The sequence below is a fragment of the Sceloporus undulatus genome, chromosome 1, assembly GCF_019175285.1.
Source record: "Sceloporus undulatus isolate JIND9_A2432 ecotype Alabama chromosome 1, SceUnd_v1.1, whole genome shotgun sequence".
Taxonomy (NCBI): domain Eukaryota; kingdom Metazoa; phylum Chordata; class Lepidosauria; order Squamata; family Phrynosomatidae; genus Sceloporus; species Sceloporus undulatus.
This window is the reverse complement of record NC_056522.1, coordinates 320175352-320194925: the sequence shown is the minus strand read 5'-3', so window position 1 is coordinate 320194925 and position 19574 is coordinate 320175352. Positions and strand designations below refer to the sequence as shown.

The window sequence follows — 19574 nt, the reverse complement described above, 5'->3', positions numbered from 1 at the left end:
TGTGTGCTTGTGGGGACAGGAGAGATGACAGGTGATGGTTCAAAGTACAGAGAAGCAACTTGGTTCGGGAGAGCAGGGGAGAAATGAGAATGCACTCCCAAGTGGAATGCACTTGCTTTTCTTTCCTCCAGGAGCTCAGAACAGCCAGATTTTTGTGGTCTAAATTGGTTGTCCTCTTTCCTCCCTCTCTACAAGTGTGTGACAGGGCCAGGGTTCCCTCTTGGGGTTGACAGCTCCTTGGTAGTGGGAGGTTTCTCAATGGAGTGCAAGGCAAGTGAATAGTGTTCTGCGCCCTATCCAAAATGGGACTTGCACATGCATAAACTACTCTTGCCAGGCATCCATTTGCATAGTATTAAGTCCCACAATCCCAGAAGTCAAGCCTGATAAACAAACTTGGCAAGAAAGGGGAGTATTTCTTACGCAGAAAACCTGTAGATCAGTTGTAGAAGTTTTGTTATACAGAGAAGTCACTAACCCATTCTTCTGTAATTATAAACCACTGGTGTATTAAGTTTATGGAAGGTAGAGCCAGCAACAGAAGCAGTAACTTCTTACATATCAAACAGGTATTTCTCTCTCCTTCTCTTTATAGGTAATTGGAAGTTCACTGCTATTTGTGCATGATGATAGTGGGCATGCCAACATATGGCTCATTGATTTTGGAAAAACTACCCTTCTCTCAGATGGCCAGACTCTTGATCACAGGATTACATGGGAAGAAGGAAACCGGGAGGATGGATACTTATTTGGACTGGACAATTTGATTGATATCTTAGCAAGTATCCTGGAGAGATGAGAAGAACTTGTTCAAGTTGTGACGGGACTGATTCTTACATTTTAATTTCTTTTCACAATCAATCCCTCTGTTAGAGGTAAAGCCTTTTAAAACTTACCATACTCTGAGGACATCAGGACCTAGGAGGCTCCTGCAGAATGAGCTAGAAATGCAGAGCCATCTTGTAGTAATCTGGAATGCTACCAGCTGAATTAAGATTTATGGAACAACAGAATGAATCTTGAATATTTAGATATTGGATCAGGACCAAGTAATTGGTTCAATCATGATTCAAATCATTCTGGATTGCATTATAGCAACTTGGAACAAATGTTGCTTGCAGCACGTGGGATGAAAAAGACTAGAGTTCTCCTCTGGAGGAGTTATTTTAAAAAGTATTAGACAGGCCTCTTTCCTAGTGCTTACACATCATATGTAGGGATATTCATTTTCCAGGCATTCCCTTGGGACATTGTAAAATGTATAGCGTTCAAGCTTTCATTTAAAATAATACCAATAATAATTTGTTTATTACTACAACAGTGCAGCAAAAAAGCTTGAAAGTACACAAAATGCTGCTGGAGCTTTAGAAACCAAAAGGCACTTTGGGCTTCTGTGTGTGTGGGGGGGTATGCCTTCCAGTTGCCTGTTGACTTATGGTGACCTCATAAATTTCATGGGGTTTTCTTAGGCAAGAAATACTCAAGAACTGGTTTTGCCAGTTCTTTCCTCTAAAATACTAGTCTATAGCACCTGGTATTCATTTGTGGTCTCCCATCCAAGTACTAATTAGGGCTGACTCCACTTAACTTCCAAAATCAGACCGGATCTAGTGCATTTGGGTTTCTAGTAGTGGATTAATGGCTTTTATGCACTGTACAATTAAAGGGCACTTACATCCTTGTCCTCTTCTTGCTTCCCTATCCTTCCCAGTATTTCCTTCTCTCCCAACCTGTTGTGTCTCCCTTTTCCTCCCTTGCATAGTTTTTTTATTACTTCAGTCCTTGCAAAAACATTGTGCAGCTTGCCTTTTGCAGAAACAATCCCTGTTCAAAAATGTGTTATGCAAATCTAGCCTGTAGTCTTGCCCACAAACCAGGACTGCAGTCTAAAGAAAATCATGCAAAAGGTGTGGCTTTTTATTATGAGCTCAGATTTGGTTTGAGTGTCCATCCCCTTTGCAATATAGCAACCTGGGTAATTCTATACTATTGGTTGACATACCATACGAATGCTAAAAACAGGAAAATTAGGCCTGTATCTGATTTTGCATCCTCTTCTGTGACTCTTGTTATATCTGGTCAGACATTTTAATTGCATTATGCAAGAAACACAGCACATTCCAAGGAGGAAGCACCAGTGTGCTTTGAAAGTGGCCTACAACAATTTTAGAGATGTTTGTGCTGGCCCAGAAATAACTTCTTGCTAGCTGGCATTGCATATGAATGTCTGAACAACTGACAAATAATATCTTACTAGCTGTATTGAATAAACGAAGGCAGTACTGATGCATGTAGTTGACACTGAAATGTTTCATACCCTAGGAATCAAAACCCCAGTCTTGTTGCTTGGTGGTAAGATTGCGCTACGTCTGATTCATTCCAGACTTGCCACTTCTACATGAGTATATCAGCAGATAAAAAAGGAATAGTTATGTTCGTAGAGACAGACATTGGGGATATTAAGATCCATTTAGTGTATGTTGAATGTGATATTACTACGGCAATCAGTTATTTTAGCAGCAACAAACCAGTTGTGAAAGTGACAGAAAATATTGTAACTTTCATTGTTTTCTTCTATGATGTAGAAAGACTTTAAGTCACATTAAGCAAAAAGCATCATGGATTGATTTTTCAGTACACATTTTCTTGTGTGTAGTACCCTAGCCATAAAGTTTGAATAATTATGTGAATAATGAAACATTTGCACTATTAATGACCATATGTGAACACCTGAAGTTCTTAATGGTCTCCATGGCAAAGCTGCATTAGAGGGAGAGAGCAGCCATTATGATGAACTCCATGGCTCTTTGGCCGCATCTCATGCTGATTCTGCTTTAGTGACCTGGGTAGTTTTGCATTATCTTGCCAGTGCTGCAGGACTTCGAGATCCCTATCATATATCATTCTTTTAGCATGCATCTTTTTAATTGTTTAAATGCAGGTGATTAAAATAAAAACATTTTCTCACCTCACCCCCATTCCTGTATTAGACTAGGGTAGATATTGTGTGGCCATTCAGGTGCTGAGGAACTGAAATAGCTAGCATTCCTCACCATTGGTCATGCTTGCTAGGATTGATGGGAATTGTAGTCCAACATCTGGAGGGCCATATGATTCCCGTACCTCTCATTAGATCTCATTAGATCATTGGCATCAGAGAATCATAGAATAGGAAGTGTCCTTAGAATAGGAAGAGTCTGCAAAGGCCATCCAGTCCAAAACCTAAATACACAATTACAGTACTCCTGAAAGATGCCCACCTAACCTCTATTTAAAGATCTCCAAAAAGGGAGAATCCACAGCCCTCCAAGGTAGTCTACTCAACTGTCAAACAGTTCTTAGAAGATGAAATCTAGGTGTATCTCTTTTTATGATTTGAATCTACTGGCTGGTGTTCTAGTCTCTGGCGCAGCAAAACAAAACAAAACCTTCTTCTTCTACATGATATCCTTTCATGTTTTTAAAAGTGGTATATCATGTCACCTCTCAATTCTCTTCTTTAAGTTGTTCCTTATTAAGTTGTTCAGAATTGGCCATCCTGTATAGTGCCATTTGTTTAGTTCAGTTATAGCAGAGTTTGTCACAAAACTAATTTCAGCAGTTGCAGCAACAACTGTCTTTGTTGCTGCCTCTGCATAGGCTGCAGAAGAGTTGGCTGAGACTGGGCAGAGGGCTATGACTCTCCCCTGGTTTGATGCTCAGATGGAAAGATGTGTCATTTCCTGATGCCAGACTTTAGGAGGCTGCAACACACAGTTGAAAGAGACTGCTTGAACAAGGACTTAACTATGTGTTGACTCTCTCATCAGCCATTGTTTCAGTTGGTCGACTTTAGTTGGGACAAATAAATAGGATTCATGCTTAAAGGGCAGTATAATAGAACTATAAAGAACCTTACATAGCTATGATGGGTTTGTAACCACATGTACTACATGGAGATTATGTGGCCCTCTGGTTCTTGTGGAAACTGCAACTCCTGTAGTCCCTTACCATTTGGTATGTCGGGGTAGCACTGATGGGAGATGCATCCACCAATGACTGCAGGGTCTCATTCCCCATTTCTGCTCTAAAGCATGGCTAAGCTACCTAGCATCCTGAACGTTTTGAACTACAATTCTCACAATCCATAGGTATGCTGGCTGGGGTGTGAGTTGTAGTCCAAAACTTTGGAAGAGTACTGGGCTGCCTCCTCCTATCCTAGAGGATATAAAATTGTGGAATTTTAGTCCATAAATAGTGGGTACACTTTTTATCTTTAGGGACAAAAATATGAAAAGCCTGATCTTTGTTTAATTCCATGAATTACATTTCAGTGACGGAGAATCATGCTTGAAATGGTTGAGTTGACTTTGGCTACAACTCTACTTTTGTTACTACAAATCAGATGAAAAGCCTTGTCTCACTTGTAGAGGATATTGCTCTGAACACTACACTGAAAATAATATACTATTTCTTGCATCCTAACTGTATTGGTTAAGAAGTTTGGTAGTTCCAATTGAATAAAAATTTCACTGAAACCAGATGTCAATTCAGTTTTTCTTACGGAGATACTTGTCCCTTTGGCATATAATCCCTCCTTCTTTTGTTTTCTTCAGTGATCACAGATGAGAGCCAAAGTAGACAAAATATTAAATTCATGCACTTAAAAAAATACAAATAGTAGCCGCATGGGTGTGAGCATGCATCTCTATATATAATCCCTGGCACCAGTCAAGGATTTGCTCCAATTAGAATATCAGATCCAGATAATGAAGTTTCCTCAAATTTGCAGCAGGGAATGTCATGGTTGAATTTTCCCTTCCACCCATTTGTGATCCTGGTAATTTTCAGCCTCAACCGCATGGATATTCTTTGTATTTTAATGAGCATTGAAAATATGTAAGGTAATGCACCTCATATAGGCCATACTTTCCTTTGTTACCAAACAACCAAGCTGTTTTATGGCAAAGCTTTGTGCTGTATTGGCAAACTGAATGGCCACCAACACATCTGGACTAAAGGGAGTGTAGAGATCTGATGGATAAGGCTGCAAGAATTACTGTTAAGCAATAATAATGTGCTTTTTTTAGTGATAGGAACATCTGTCAGCACTTTATGAAAACCTAATAGTGGAGGGGCAAAGCAGTCATTGCAGGACTATTGGTGAGAGGCTGGAGCCAGCTAAAGAAAGGCCAAGAACTAACACATGCCATGCAACAGGAGTTTGGTTAGAGCTGTATAGGTTGGAATGGTATGAGTCAAAGATCCAAAATCCCATAACCAAATGATCCAGAGCATTCACCACATACTGGACTTCTGACTTGAAGCAGGAGTCAGCAACTGAGAAGCCACTCAGCTGTACAACTACCGTGTGGTTCTGTGCTACCTGTGGGTGATACATGTCCGCCCTGAAGTGGGCATTACCTGTAAATCTCTATCCCTAAAGTTCCCTAATGAAATTTCATCCCATGAAATGATGGAACAATGAGCCGTAAGGTCCAACTTTTCCCACAACAGGATCTAGCCCCATGACACACTGTTTCCAAAGTTGTGACAAAATAATAGTGAATAGGGTTACAGATCACCATACATGCTTTAACAAGTCTGAAAGCAAATTGTGGACCACAGTGATGTACACCAGAAATGCTGGGAGGGTGGGCAGTTGAAATCAGAATGTCTTGCAGAGCAGGATACTTCTAATACATTTTCCAAGCGGACCTGAGAGAAAACGGAATTTCTCAGGCTGTCACCTGAAATGCACACTGCTTACCCAAGCCAATATGCTACCTCTCCTTGGCACATGAATGGCACATGGGAGCCTTGCAAGAAGAAGCTGAGTGAGCAGGGAGAAAATGGCGGCCTCCAGATTCCTGCAGCACCACCACAGTCTGTAATAGTTCCCCCAAGTAAGTCTGAGGGCTCATCCTTTTTATGGTAAAATGTAATTGTCATTCAGTGTTTGAGCAATTCCAGAAGAGATCAGAGACAAAAACTGTTGTACTGTATTCCCTTTAGTTTAAGATAAAACTAAGAGGCATGCTGGAAAATAATATACTATTGCAGCTCCTTCAAGGATTTACTCTGCCTCAGTTCTGTGCATCTTTCAGAAGCAAAACGAGTCTACCCTTCTCCAAGCATTGCAGGGGAATCAATACCATTATTCATAAATAACTGCGTTACATCCAGACAGTTTTGGGAGAGAGGGCTTCTTATTCCAGATAGCCGAAGATTGTTTCAAGGTGGAATTACAGCTTTATAGTGGGCATTGTTGTGTGGCTTCAAGTCATTTCCAACTTATGATGACTCTAAGGCAAACCAATCATGGGGTTTTCTTGGCAGGTTTCTTCGGGGGGGGGGGGGTTACCATTGCCATCCTCTGAGGCTGAGAGTGTGTGAACTTCATATTATTTTCAAAACATGCAAAATCTGTTTACCACAGATGACAATGATATAAGAGAAATAATCTAGCATCCAGAAGCTATGCTGAGCCACAACTTCCAGAATCATGGGTGAGGGGATTCTGGGAACTATTTCCCAACAAAGCTGGAGGGCAATAGAATAGGGAGGGCTGGAAGATGCAGAAGGAACTAATGCCACTTCCAGACTACCTTTAGCTTTAAAAAATGGTTTCCAGCCTAAAATCTAACACGAGTACCAAGGGCAAAACCTAACATTCTTGTGTGACAAAGACAGAGAATGCATTACCCATTCTCCAAAAATAAGAAGTGGATTAATAGTTACTTTTTTTAAAGAATAAAAGAACAGAGATGGCATCCCCTTCCCCTTATTTCCCCAGACATTTAGATGTCAACAGAAAAGACTGAACAGCTGTGTTAGGATGTATTTATTTCAGCATTGTAAATATAGAAGTACAGTATACATCTTGTCTGAATTGAAATTGCATAGAAGCAGGCTTATTATTCACGCACTTAACAGTGATCCCAAAGGGCAAGATGGCAAGTACTGTTGCTATAGGGTAAACACAGCTTGAAAGCAATTCATGTAAGTACAAAACAGTGAAGATGCTGAGATCTCTCTTAGCCTTATCATGGTAAAGTGTCTGGTTTCTCTGTGCTACTGCAGAAAGGGTAAAGAGAAAATGGATTGATCACAGCCAAATTGAAAGGGGGCAGTTTTTAAACTAGAAGAGGATGATGGATTCAGTGGTGTTGATATAAAGTACTTTTTGAGAGAACGACATAGGGCATATGCAGGGACGTAGCTAAGATTTTAGGAAGGGGGGGGGTCCAGACAATGGCCACCATATAATGGGGCTTGGGGTGCGATGGTGCAGCAGCACACACCATTCATTTTCTAATAAAGGGGGGGTCCGGACCCCAAGAACCCCCCCCTTGTTATACTTCCCTGGCATATGAAAGAGAGAAGGAAAATTAGGAGAAAGAGAAATGGTCTGCAGGGATGTTGTGGAAACCAAGTTGTTGTTAGACGAAAATGCATCAGGGGAAGCCCAACAATTCAAACTCCATATTATTGTAATATACATTTTGTTATCAAGCCTCTGCTCTAAAATGTGTTTTACAAAAGCTATCAGCTTAAATTACATAGCTATAACATGAAAACATTGGGAGCTACCTATGCCAAGGCCTGATCTTGCCAAAACAATGGTATTAAAACTAAGTATGTTTGAAAATGATTCTTAATAATTCAGCATTACTAAGAAATGCAAGGGTGTAAAGCTGAGCTTCAGGAGTGCCCACTACTTGAGCAGTTTAATACCATCTCACCTCCACACTGAACCAACATGTGACTGTAATCCTATTTTATTAATTTGATATACAGTAGGTCCTTGTTATCCTCTGGGGTTTTGTTCCAGAATCTCCAGTGGATAACAAAATCCATGGATGCTCATGTCCCATTAAATACAATAGCATAGCAAAACGGTGTCCCTTATATCAAATGGCAAGATCAAGGTTTGCTATTTGGAATTTATACTTTTTTAAAACATATTTTCAAGCCATGGATGCTTGAATCTATGGATAAAAAGTCTGTGGATAAGGAGGGCCAACTGTATTTGGACTTGATTCAAAGCTGAGTGTGTCAGTGAGGTGGTGTAAGATCTTTACATCTGTACAGTGACAATGGTACACAAATACATGTATGCATATTGGTACTTTATACCAAACTGTAAGGCAGTCAGAATCTGAAATGAGCTGGATGGAATGACTGAGAACCACCCATGAGAGAACAATTGGAACATACAGTGAAGATTCCCCCACCTGTAGTTGTAGAACAGTTCATATAAAACAGGTACAACAAAGCTTTTTTTTAAAGAAACAAACAAACAAACCCTAAGTCTCTTGAATTGAAAATCTGAATATCCCTGTAGTAGAAACCTTACAGTATCAATGTTCAGTCCTACTGGCTCCAGTGGATCTCATTTTCTTTAACAAGCCAATCCTATACAGACATAAGGAACATCGAAGGGGAGAAACGGCTAAGTGCAAAGGTTTTGTTAGCTCAGACCAGTAGAACACAAGAGTGGAAAGTGGCATTTTCCATTTTGCGCCTGACTCTTCCTTCCACTTACCTGTCACATTGGTCCCAGGGTCTGGTATCCCTCCTCCCATCATTAAAAGTATATGTTGCAGGAAGATGAAAGCTTGGGACCCGGCCCAATTAGAACTCCTCTAAATATGCTGTGTCCACCATTGGCACACCCATGGCAAAGGTTTCCATGTCTACAGTGGGAAAGCTTGTGTGAGGGCAGATCTGCTGGGGTGGATAATTTACAATAGGATACCTTTCCAGGGACCGTAGAACTGTGCACTGAACGTGCTTAAGGTTGTAACCAAAATGGCCTAGTGTCTGGGTCAACGGGAATATTGTTCACATAGGATATGTGAGAGAGAAGATCAAGGAAACCAAGATTTCATTCTAATAAGGTTAATCGGTGAAGTGATAATAGGGCTCTCTTAGGGGTATGAAATACCTGCTTCCATGTGTTGATTGTATGAATGAGAATTCTATTATGAAACATGTCTTTCTTGCTAGGGGGTGGGACAGTTTAAGCATAGGGGGAAAGCACTATATTGCAGCAAGCACTTGCAAAGCCTTTTACGATTCCCCAGTTTCATTTTGTAATAATGGTGTGTACTTTTCTGTGTGAATGTGATTCTCAGTATAAGTTCCATTTTGCAGATGTGTTTATTTTCAGACACACCCACGTTAGTCTGTTTCAATATAAAAAGAAGGTAGTCTTTAAGATCAACCATCATTATTTTATCATAAGCATTTGTAGACTACAGCCCATTTCTTTAGATGCATGAAAATTGAGGTAAATGTGTTAGTCTTGACGATAACACAAGACTCATGCCTTCTTTTTATGCTTTCAGAACAAGCAACACTGAGTCTAGTGATCATTCTGTAGGACCTGCTGATGTGTCACATAAACATATGAACATATGGAAACAGGCTTCTATCTACAGAGAAACCTGGCAGTAAATAACTTTTTTTTTTTGCTGGTGTGACATAAAGAGGATTTACCCCCTGCTCTTTGATTCTCTGCTTTTTCACCACCAGCCTTATCCTCCAGCAACATCAGAAATGTGCACCCAAAGCAGATCTTGGCCCATTCATGACCAAGTGTATGCAAAAGGCACATGCTGGATCCACCTTGGGTCTTTTGTCTAAAAGACCCAAGCTTGTGTTCTTCAGTGAGAAGACTTTTGCTCTAAATCACTTGAGTCAAATTCCTACACATCTCTCAAACTGTCCATATGAAGGACATCCTACATTTGACAAAACACTACCTACTTTCAAGGTATGTGAGACACATGAACCTAGATTACAAGACATTCCAAAGCTACTGCTGGCTCTATGATACTTCCCTGCAATTAACGATCCTGGATCCATGAGGGATGCCTTATAGTGATATTTTTAAAGGGGGGGGGGGGGATATCCCTGAAATTACTTGTGAGATACTGTGGCTTTTTATAATGATTCTCTTTTAAGGAGCTCTGTTTATGTTCTGAAGTGTATCATGTACTCCTCAGCTTGCCATGCCAATAGTAAGTATCTATTAGACATGCCTGGCAGATGTTAGGTAATGACAAGAATAATTAACAGCCTTTACTTATTCAGCCAGAGGGTATCTAAAAATCAAAATGTTCCTGCTTCAAGTAATGGCCTTTGTCACATTTCACCATAGAACAACTTTCAGTTTATATATATATATGTGTGTGTGTGTGTGTGTGTGTGTGTGTGTGTGTGTTGCATCCTGAATCTTCGGTTTACAAAACCTGTTGCTATAAGAGTGTGAATTACTACTGAGTGATTTTTTAAAGAAACAGTTCCTTCTATGTAGTCTATTAAAAGAAAAGGTCCAGTTCAAGGTACAATGACAGGTAACTCCTGAGACCTCCAGGGTCAGGCTTTGAAAAATGAACTAGACTGTGGTGCAAATCAGCATTCAGTAATGAAAAAAGATGGTATCCATTTTACCTGCTCTTTAAAATAAAGAAAGTTTAGTTTTCTAAGTTTTTAATGCTTTATGAAGAACACAAATACTTTCTGTGTCTTCCTCCAACTTTGGCCACTTTTCATTGTGAATATACTGGCCATTCCTTGTTGTTACTTATAGCTTTCAGCCATTGTGTCCAATGCAAACCCAGTAGATTTTATTTTCTACCCTGTAAATCAGACTTAGTGAAGAATCAGCTGGAAAGTATTTTGAAGTCCATTGGCCTACAGCAGTAGCCCATGGTTTTGCTAATTCTAACCAACTCTAATTCATGGTAGGGCTAATTTTTCACTGGATTGGGTGTAGCTGCTTTCCATAGACCATTAGACTGTAACATGGACCTCATTATGCTCTGTAACTGCTGGTGACTGCTTAATAGTCTGGCACCACTTTTATAATTTTTATGTATGTCATTATGCATTTATAGTGCTGGCAGCCAGAGCAAGACAACATTAATCCATTTGTTTCTTGAACATGGTCAACAGAGGGAAATGTTGGAAGGCAGGAAGGAGAGAGACAACAAAAACCAGGCATTTTAATTGCTCTTGCAGACATACTCACTCCCAGAGCGAAGGCCTGATTCTTTGGAAGAGCATCCCCTCTTACACAGGTGTGACACTCAGATCATCAGACAAGGATAGGCCAGAGTCTCTCTCTCTAGAGGTCTTCTCTGGTTTAGAGAAAAGTTTGTCTTCTCTATGCAGACTGGCACTCCTCAAGACCATGGCTGACTCTGCTGCTAAAGATGAAGGTCGATTTGTTTCAAAGCAGAGATCATCATAAGCATAATTCACATTGCCACAGGGGAAATTCTGTAGCTTCACCAGTTCAATCCCACCAATATCAATATGAGGAGAATGGCTCTGGCTTGGAGATGAAGGTGATGCCCGAGAACTAGGGGAGGAACTGCAGTTCCCATCAAACCCAGAATCTTCACGTTCCTGTGTTGGATTGAGTTTGGAGCTGGGCTGGCAAATGCTTTCCAGGACCCAGGACCCATATGTTGGATTCCAAAGATTTTTGGTTTTGTTCTTCAACATCTGCGTTGGCTGATTTGTGTTGGCTGAATCCAGTTTCTGGTTTAGGGTTGACTCAGCCCAAGCCACATTGCTGGAATCACTGAGGCCAGGCAGGCCAGGTCCTCTGCCTGTCCAGTTACCAAGGTTCTCCACTAGCAGCTCTTGTGGGCATTGCCCATATTTGTTCCCTGAATTATGGTCTTCTAATGTTCTGGGATTCATCTGAGGTGCACAGGTAGGGATACCCAGCAAAGGAACCATGCCAGTTGAACTATTTGGATGCAATACAGTGCTTCCTTCATCATCTGGTGTTGGGCTGCATTCAATGGGCAGCTCTGTATTGATCACATCAGGATCCTGAAAAACAAGCAAATTTGTATGATTTCCCAAATCCTTTCAGATTGTGTTTACAGGTATACAGGAAAGATCTAGAGGTTACCTGCAGCTGCAGTGCATTTTTAAATTAAAAAGACACACTATAAACAACTGGTAAGGCTTGGAGATGTGACTGTGATGCATCTGTATGTGATTAATGTTCCCCTCCCCTTGGCTGCAGTACTGTAGATTGGTAATTCCATACCTTGGACCTAATAGTTTTATGGCCTTTAGAAGGCCACGTGTATAATTTCATTGTGAAGCACACAAATAACAATTCTCATCTTCCTACTGCCATTGCAGACTTTATAACTGCTTCTGCATTTCTTGAATGTTAGGGCAAAAACAGCATCAAAAACTCACTTGCCAACCCTGTTTTTTCTTTCTTTTTTTAAAAGAATGGTTCTGAACTGGTGTCATTTCACATTTTTTTAAATCATGTAAATCTGGGCACCAAAACATCTACAGTAAATAATATGGAGTTTCTTTCTGCTGCAGAACTCATTTATTTGGGCATATGCACAATTTTATTATAGAAAATAAACTTTTATACATTTCATTCATGTAATAGTTCTTCTCTAGTTGGGACTCACTGGATTCAGCCCATTGTATTTTATAAATTAAAAAATGAGCATGTGTAACCATGTTGCCCGTAGCTACTTTTTCACTACGAAAATAACTAAGCAAGAACATCAGCACACTGAGGCTGATGACAAGCCTTTTTTTTTTTTTTGCACTGATTGTTCTGTATGTGCTTTCAAGTTACCTGTCAATTTACACAGACCCCATGAATTTCATAGGATTTTAAAAGCCAAATAATACTCTGCTTTTATCTCTCTCTGGCACAGTACAGATCACTGAAAAATGACAGCCTGCTGGCACCTGTTTTTCCTCCGGAGGGAAGCTGCAGCCACCAAACTGGGCCTCTCTCTCTCTCTGTGGTTTATTGAGAACCTGAGACTTCCACCCAACCTGTAGTTAACCTTCATTTTCCTGATGATGAAGGGAGCTGATTTTTCCTTTGGGCTACAGTCACTTGCTTTACTGAGTGCAGATAAAAAGTCCCTGGGCTTTCTGAAGGAATTTCTTGCCTTGAAAAGGAAGGACATAGTTCTCTGTTACAGTTCAGTGGACCATCATAGTGCACAGAGTTTTTGGATGCCCAACACTGTGCCAAATAAAAGACTACTATATTTGATAAGAAATTCCCTTACCTGTGTGCAGTACTTTATTCTTTCCAGAATGGTAGAGAAATTGGGTCGGTACTCAGGGCTGTGCTGCCAACACTGTGTCATAATCCGATAACTTTCAGGGAAAATTAAAATTATCAGCATCAGAAAGATGAGGTTTGTAAATCTCCTAATTACATTTCCCTTTCTTCTGAGAAGAACAGTGTTTTTTTTAATGAAAATGTGTTTAAGGAGTCATTTCACAGTATGCAATTGTTGCACTATGATTTCACTTTAACTGTTCTGGCAACATCCCATGGAATCCTGGAATTTGAAGTTTTAGGAGAGGTTTTTTTTTTAGAATTCTCAGCCACAATGCTCTAGTGCTTCACCAAATTATATAGCCAGGATTCCACAGGATGCAGTCATGGAAGTTAAAGTGGAATTGTAGCATTAACAAGGTCCTGAAAAAAGTAAATGAGGTCTTCAGACCAGGTAAAGCAGAAGTACTTTCAAGGGTCCTAACCTGGGTTTGGAGGTGTGTCAACCAATACTGGATAGGGTTACTCCCCGTGAAAGGCAGTGTTTGCATCCTGGGGATGTATCTGGATCTGTTGCTCCAAATTACAGCCTAGATAGATGTGATAGCCAGGAATGCCTGCTATCAGCTTTCTCTGTTGCCCTTCCTAGTTTTTTTTTTTTTTTTTTTTTAGAATTCTCATCCACAATGCTCTAGTGCTTCACCAAACTAGAGCTGTAGGATCTAAAGATGGTAGTGCATGTGCTGATAACCTCAAGGTTGGACTTCTGCAATGCGCTATACATTGGGCCACCTCTGTACCAAGTTTGGAAATTTCAGTTAGTTCAAAACAGCAATCAGATTGGCTACTGGTACACACCTCGGTCATATTACACTGGCTGTTAATCAGTTTCCAGACCAGGTACCAAGTGTTGGTTGTTGCCCTGTGTGGTTTAAGTTCATATTACCTACAGAACTATCTCCTCACATATAATCCACCCCATACACTCAGGTCCTCTGGGAGACACTCACTTCAGTCAGCCAAGACTAGGTTGGCAACTGTTACTGAGAGGACAGTTTCTTTAGCTGCCCCCAGAGTGTGGAATGACCTGCTGGAAGAAATTTGAAAGCTGCATACATTGTCTGAGTTTACAGTAACATTAAAGACCAGTCTCTTCCAGCAGGATTATCCAGATGATTTTTAAATTATGAATTTTAAAGTCTACACTGAATATTTTTGATATGTATCAGTTTTATATGATATTTTAAGGGTTTCATATAATTTTAAAACTGTATTATGTGTTTAATACTGTATTATGTGTTTATGTGAGTAAAAATAAAGGATGATGATGATGATGATGATGATGATGATGATGATAATGATGATGACTGGAACCCTATTGGGAAGTTATGAATGCTTAACCTATGGTTACTCACTTTTTCATATTCATAGGTTCTATGTAAGGACCATGAAAGTCCTCCAGTCTCCACTGACTGGGAAACAATCATGAAGTTGAAGGGGGTTTGTTTCTCTGTCAATTGGGAAAGCAGCTGACAATCCCACCCACCCTTATACATGTCAAAGTTGCCCCACATAGTTCCCTCTGCCATGTTAAAGAGGTCTGCTTAGCCATGCTATAGCCATGTTGAGAGTCTGGGTCTGAGGGGAGGGGGATAAATAGCTATGTGGGATTGTTGTGTGTGAACCACAGTCATAGAGGCCCTAGCTCTCCATGGAAATGGAATGGGAAGAGGGAGGAGGGAGGTGGATCTGGAAGGAGCATGGAAGTGAAACTTAGCTTGCTAACTTAAATCTGGCAAAGGATGTGCTACTGTGCTGATTGTTTTCAATAAATTCTTTCTGGTTTCATTCATGAAGAGTGTTCACTGAGTTAGAGACAGGGCATTCCACATGAATAATCTCTGGTGCAAAGGGGAAATGTGATAGGTCCTGCTTCTGCTCATGAGAGGAGGTAGGACCATTGGTCAGTTCCTTCCCAACTGAGAGGGGAACAGACCTCAGTTGATCACAATAGCTGCTTCCCAGTAAATGGAGTTTGCAGGAGAATTGAGACAGGATTTCATGCGTATGTAAATCTCTAGTAGGATTCTGGCCCTTATTCTGAGGGCAAAGAGACAAAAATGATATAAACCCTCTTATAGCGGGCAAATTGCCTGTTGGTCGAAAGGTGGACAACAAACAAGTAAAATATGCAACTTTAAATAAACTTTGTACAGCGCTGTGTATAATTACAGCGCTATAGAAATAAAGTATAATAATAATAATAATAATAATAATAATAATAATAATAATAATAAATGGAGGACAGAACTCTCTGAGCAGCTGAAAGTAGGAACCAGTCTTCCTTATTTTACCTTCCCAAATTCCTCATAAAACAAGAATGCTATTAAAAGGAAAAGAAGGCTGTTTCCCCTTTCCCCATGCTCTGCAAACTAACATGCAACTTCTGCAACATATGTAGGTGGTAAACTAGCAAACAACTTCTGCAACATATGTAGGTGGTAAATTCAACATTTATGAATCCCCAGATTTTTTAAAAAACAAAGCTCAGCGCACAGAATCACATACTATCTAAAGGCAACACAATGTTTTCTTTCTGATGGGGACTATTGCTACTTTAAATACTACCTGGCCTTTCATCCTTTAAAAAAATAAATAATGTAACTGTACTCACACAGGGCCTGGACAATTCTTTGGGGGATCCATTCGTCCACCACTGGTGACAAATTCTAGTACTTCCTGGTTGGTTTTGCAGGGATAAGGCATGTAGCCCAAGGAGAAGATCTCCCACAGCAACACTCCAAAGGACCTAGCACAGAAACAGGAAAGGCAGCTCATTAGTCTTTGGTTGACACATCAATAGCTATTCTTTCTATCACTTTCTGGGCACCATAATTCAAAAAGGATGTTGACAAGCTGGAGGATGTTCAGAGGAGGGTGACCAAAATGGTGAAAAGTCAGGAAACCATGCCCTATGAGGAGCAACTTAGGTATCTGGGTATGTTTTGCCTGGAGAAGAGGGTTTTTTTTATTTTTTTATTTACAAAGACAAAGTTAAACACAAAACATTTATATTACATAACGTGATACACATGACAAAAACATTAAAAACATAGAGCTAGTTCTATATGTTTCCATTGATATAGTTTTGAATCTTCCTTTCCCAAGTATGGACACCTTTTTACATTTATCTTTTAATTCTATTTTCCATTATCATTTTTCCTCTTCCTAAAATAATGCTCCAATAATAATAATAATAATAATAATAACAACAACAACAATATTTTCCCCCAGCTTTCTTTTTACAATATTACCCAAATAAAGAGAAGGGTTATATATCTTTCCCCATATATCTACCATATGATTCTTATTAATACTCCTTTAAATTCAATTTCTCTCTCTCATTCTAATCGAATCTCCAACCTTTTGTAATACTGTATTTGCTAAGACAATTCCAATCTTCCTCCACATCTTTTCTATTTAGATCTTTCATTGCTGATGTTAATATATCCATATCCATAGCTTCTCACAATTTTACAAACCATTCTTCTTCCGATGGGGTGGCTTCTTGTTTCCAGAGCTTTGCATATACTATCCTTGCCACAGTAATCATATACAATACTGTACGTTCTTTATTTTTCCCAGTTTTTCGTTTATGCGTCATGTTCAACAAAAATATAAGAGGGTCTAATGGAATCTTAATCTTTAAGAGAAGAGAAAGTTAAGAGGTGATATGATAGCCTTGTTTAAATATTTGAAAGATGGAGTAAGCTTGTTTTCTGCTGCTCCAGAGAATAGGACCTGGAACAATGGATGGAAGCTATAGGAAAAGAAATTTCACCTCAACATTAGGAAGAACTTCCTGACAGCAAGAGCTTGTCCAACAGTGGAACACACTCCCTCTTCGGAGGCTGTCTTTAAACAGAGGCTGGATGACCATCTGTCGGAGGTGCTGTGATTATGAGTTCCTGCATGGCAGGGTGTTGGACTTGATGGCCCTTAGGGTCTCTTCCAACTTTATGATTCTATATCAAGTATATTGCCCGCTCTAGTGCCCCATTTCTTTCTTTCTTTCTTTCTTTCTTTCTTTCTTTCTTTCTTTTTCTCCTTCATGATTAGTGAAACCCAGATAAACACAAATGAGGGTGGGACCACCGTTTTATTAAAGGAAAGATGCAGGTCAAGTAATGCCCAAATTTCTCAAACCACTCTACAAAGGGGTCAAACATTTGGTTAAGGGCTAGCAACTCTCCTGTGAAGAAAAGTCACATTATTAGGGGTGAGACGTTTGGCTTCAGAAACTGACAAGTAGGAACATGACAAAAGTACATAAAATTATGCATGGTGTACAGATAGTATACAGGGGAAAATTTGTTTCTCTCTTTCACAGTTCTAGAAGCCAGAGGTCATCAAATATGAATGGGGAGAAATTCAGGAAAAACAAATGGAAGGACCTTTTCCTGCTTATGGGCTTCCCAAAGGCATTTGGTTTGCCACTGTTGGACTACATATATACATCTTTGGTCTGATTTGGGCATAGCTCTTCCCAAGTCCATTGACTTCAGAGTGGTGTTGAAATACTCATCTGAAATTCCAAGCCAGGGTTCATGGAGAAGAAGCTGGTTAAATACGGTTTCCTCAGCAACAACTTAGCACTTCAAAATAAGGCTGCCACTGTTTTGAAATTCAGTGGATCAACCTTAACAGGGAGCTGCCCTATTTCAAGTCAAACCATAGGCCAGCTTTCCCCCAACCTGCTGCCCTTCAGATTATTAAAATCAGAATTCCTACCAGCCCCACCCAGCACGTCCAACAGTCCACAGTGATGGGATTTGCAGTAGAAAACTCCTCAAGGGCACCAAGTCAGAAAAAAAATGCCACAAGGTTATCTAGCTTGGTATTGTTTGCACAGACTCCAGAGAGAAGTATATAGCTGGAAGATGTCAAAGATTACGCCTGGGAATTTTACATGCAAAGCATATACTCTACCACTGAGCTATGGCTGTCTCCAAAGATGAAAAGAACCAAGGGCAACAAAGAAAATAAAACATAACGGTTTCAACAATGATTCTTATCAGCAACCATGTATGCTATTTGCATCCTCTGCTTGAACACAAGGCCCTGAATCCTATGGTTAGGCTCACCTAGAGTAGATTCATTGAATCAGTGTGATTTACCTATGTGTTGATTCATCATTCAGTGGTTGATTCAATGGGACTAATCAACAAGTTTAATTCCTTGGCATTCTAAAATTGTTACTAGTGGTATTCCCCCCCTCCCCGAACCCTACAAGGCACCATTATCAAATTGCTGTTCTCCTGTATTTTTCCTGTTTATTTTTATTTTTGCTATGAACTCACAAAATTTACTTTTTGTTTTTAAAAAACAGAAGATGGCACATGTTTCACAGGTGTATGATGCTTCAGCCCTATTCATATCTGTGGTTCAGAAAACTGGCCCACATCACAGCATTTCTTCACTTAAGTGCATGCTCAGCATGTTCACTATTATCCTTCGGGTCACTGCAACTTTACTTCTACGTAATCAGTTTTTAAATACTAAATTTACTAAACGATTAAAATATTTGGCACAAGAGTGCATAAAATGCTTTATTGCAAACTGTAAAACTGAACAGAAAGCCATGTACAGTTTGCACAACAGGCTATAATCCTCTACCCCAGCAGAAAAAAAAAGTTCATTCTTGTGGCTGTGTGTGTCCACAAAGTAGTTTTGTGTTCCTCAGCCTTTCAAAATTTCCCAAACAGCCCTTTCTCGGGTAAAAGGGAAGCCTCTGAGAGCAAAGATTAATTTTGAGAATAGGTGGTTACCCCCACCCTGTGCTGTTTAACATTTAAAAACACTTCTTTTACAAAAGCAGAAGGAGACTGTTGGGGTAGGGATTTCTGGCACTTTGTGCATCCTCCAGAGCATGCCTAGGGCAGAAACGTGACTCACACCATGGTCACAGTTGCCCACCCCTAGCTTATACATATATGTGGGAGTGTGTCTCACTCAGAGTGATGTACTTCTGAGCAATTATGCACAGGGTTGTGCTGTTAAAGGCACTTACCAGGTGTCAGTCTTGGAGGTGAAGATACCTTCCAGGAATGCCTCTGGAGGCATCCACTTGACGGGAAGCATGGCTCGTCCTCCTTTGCGATAATAGCTTGCCCTAGTAAGGCCCAAGGGAAAATGATACTTTGTAATGAATGTGTAGACCAGGGTTTGATTCTCTGCTTGGCTATGAAACCCACTTGGTGACCTTGGGCAAGTCACATGCTCTCAGCCTCCGGAGAAGGCAATGGCAAACCTCCTCTGAACAAATCTTGCCAAGAAAGCCCCATGATAGCTTTGTCTTAGGGTCACAGTAAGTCAGAAATGACTTGAAGGCACACAACAACATAATCAACAGCAGTCACATTCTGACTTCTGTCCCTCCAGAAATGCAATTAAAACAAACAGTTTCATATCTGTGTTCAGAAAAGGAGGAATAGAAATTTCCTTCATAGAG

The 19574-nt window shown here is 40.1% G+C and overlaps 2 protein-coding genes across 5 annotated transcripts in view; one reads left to right on the top strand and one right to left on the bottom strand.

Annotated features, from left to right (window-relative positions):
• The window catches only part of ITPKA (inositol-trisphosphate 3-kinase A), an 80005-nt gene extending 75488 nt beyond the window's left edge, over window positions 1-4517 (top strand). The window contains exon 7 of the mRNA XM_042455473.1: window positions 596-4517. Coding sequence (XP_042311407.1) covers window positions 596-799 — 204 coding nt within the window. The 3' untranslated portion in view covers window positions 800-4517. The remainder of the gene's footprint in view (window positions 1-595) is intronic.
• A 5234-nt stretch (window positions 4518-9751) lies between these two features.
• The window catches only part of LTK (leukocyte receptor tyrosine kinase), a 168589-nt gene continuing 158766 nt past the window's right edge, over window positions 9752-19574 (bottom strand). For all 4 annotated transcript variants that reach the window (XM_042445371.1, XM_042445373.1, XM_042445372.1 and 1 more), the window contains exons 26-29: window positions 19134-19235; window positions 15738-15872; window positions 13068-13158; window positions 9752-11835 (exon numbers count right to left, since the gene is read on the bottom strand). In XM_042445371.1, the coding sequence (XP_042301305.1) occupies window positions 11062-11835; window positions 13068-13158; window positions 15738-15872; window positions 19134-19235 (1102 nt within the window). In that variant the 3' untranslated portion in view covers window positions 9752-11061. The remainder of the gene's footprint in view (window positions 11836-13067; window positions 13159-15737; window positions 15873-19133; window positions 19236-19574) is intronic.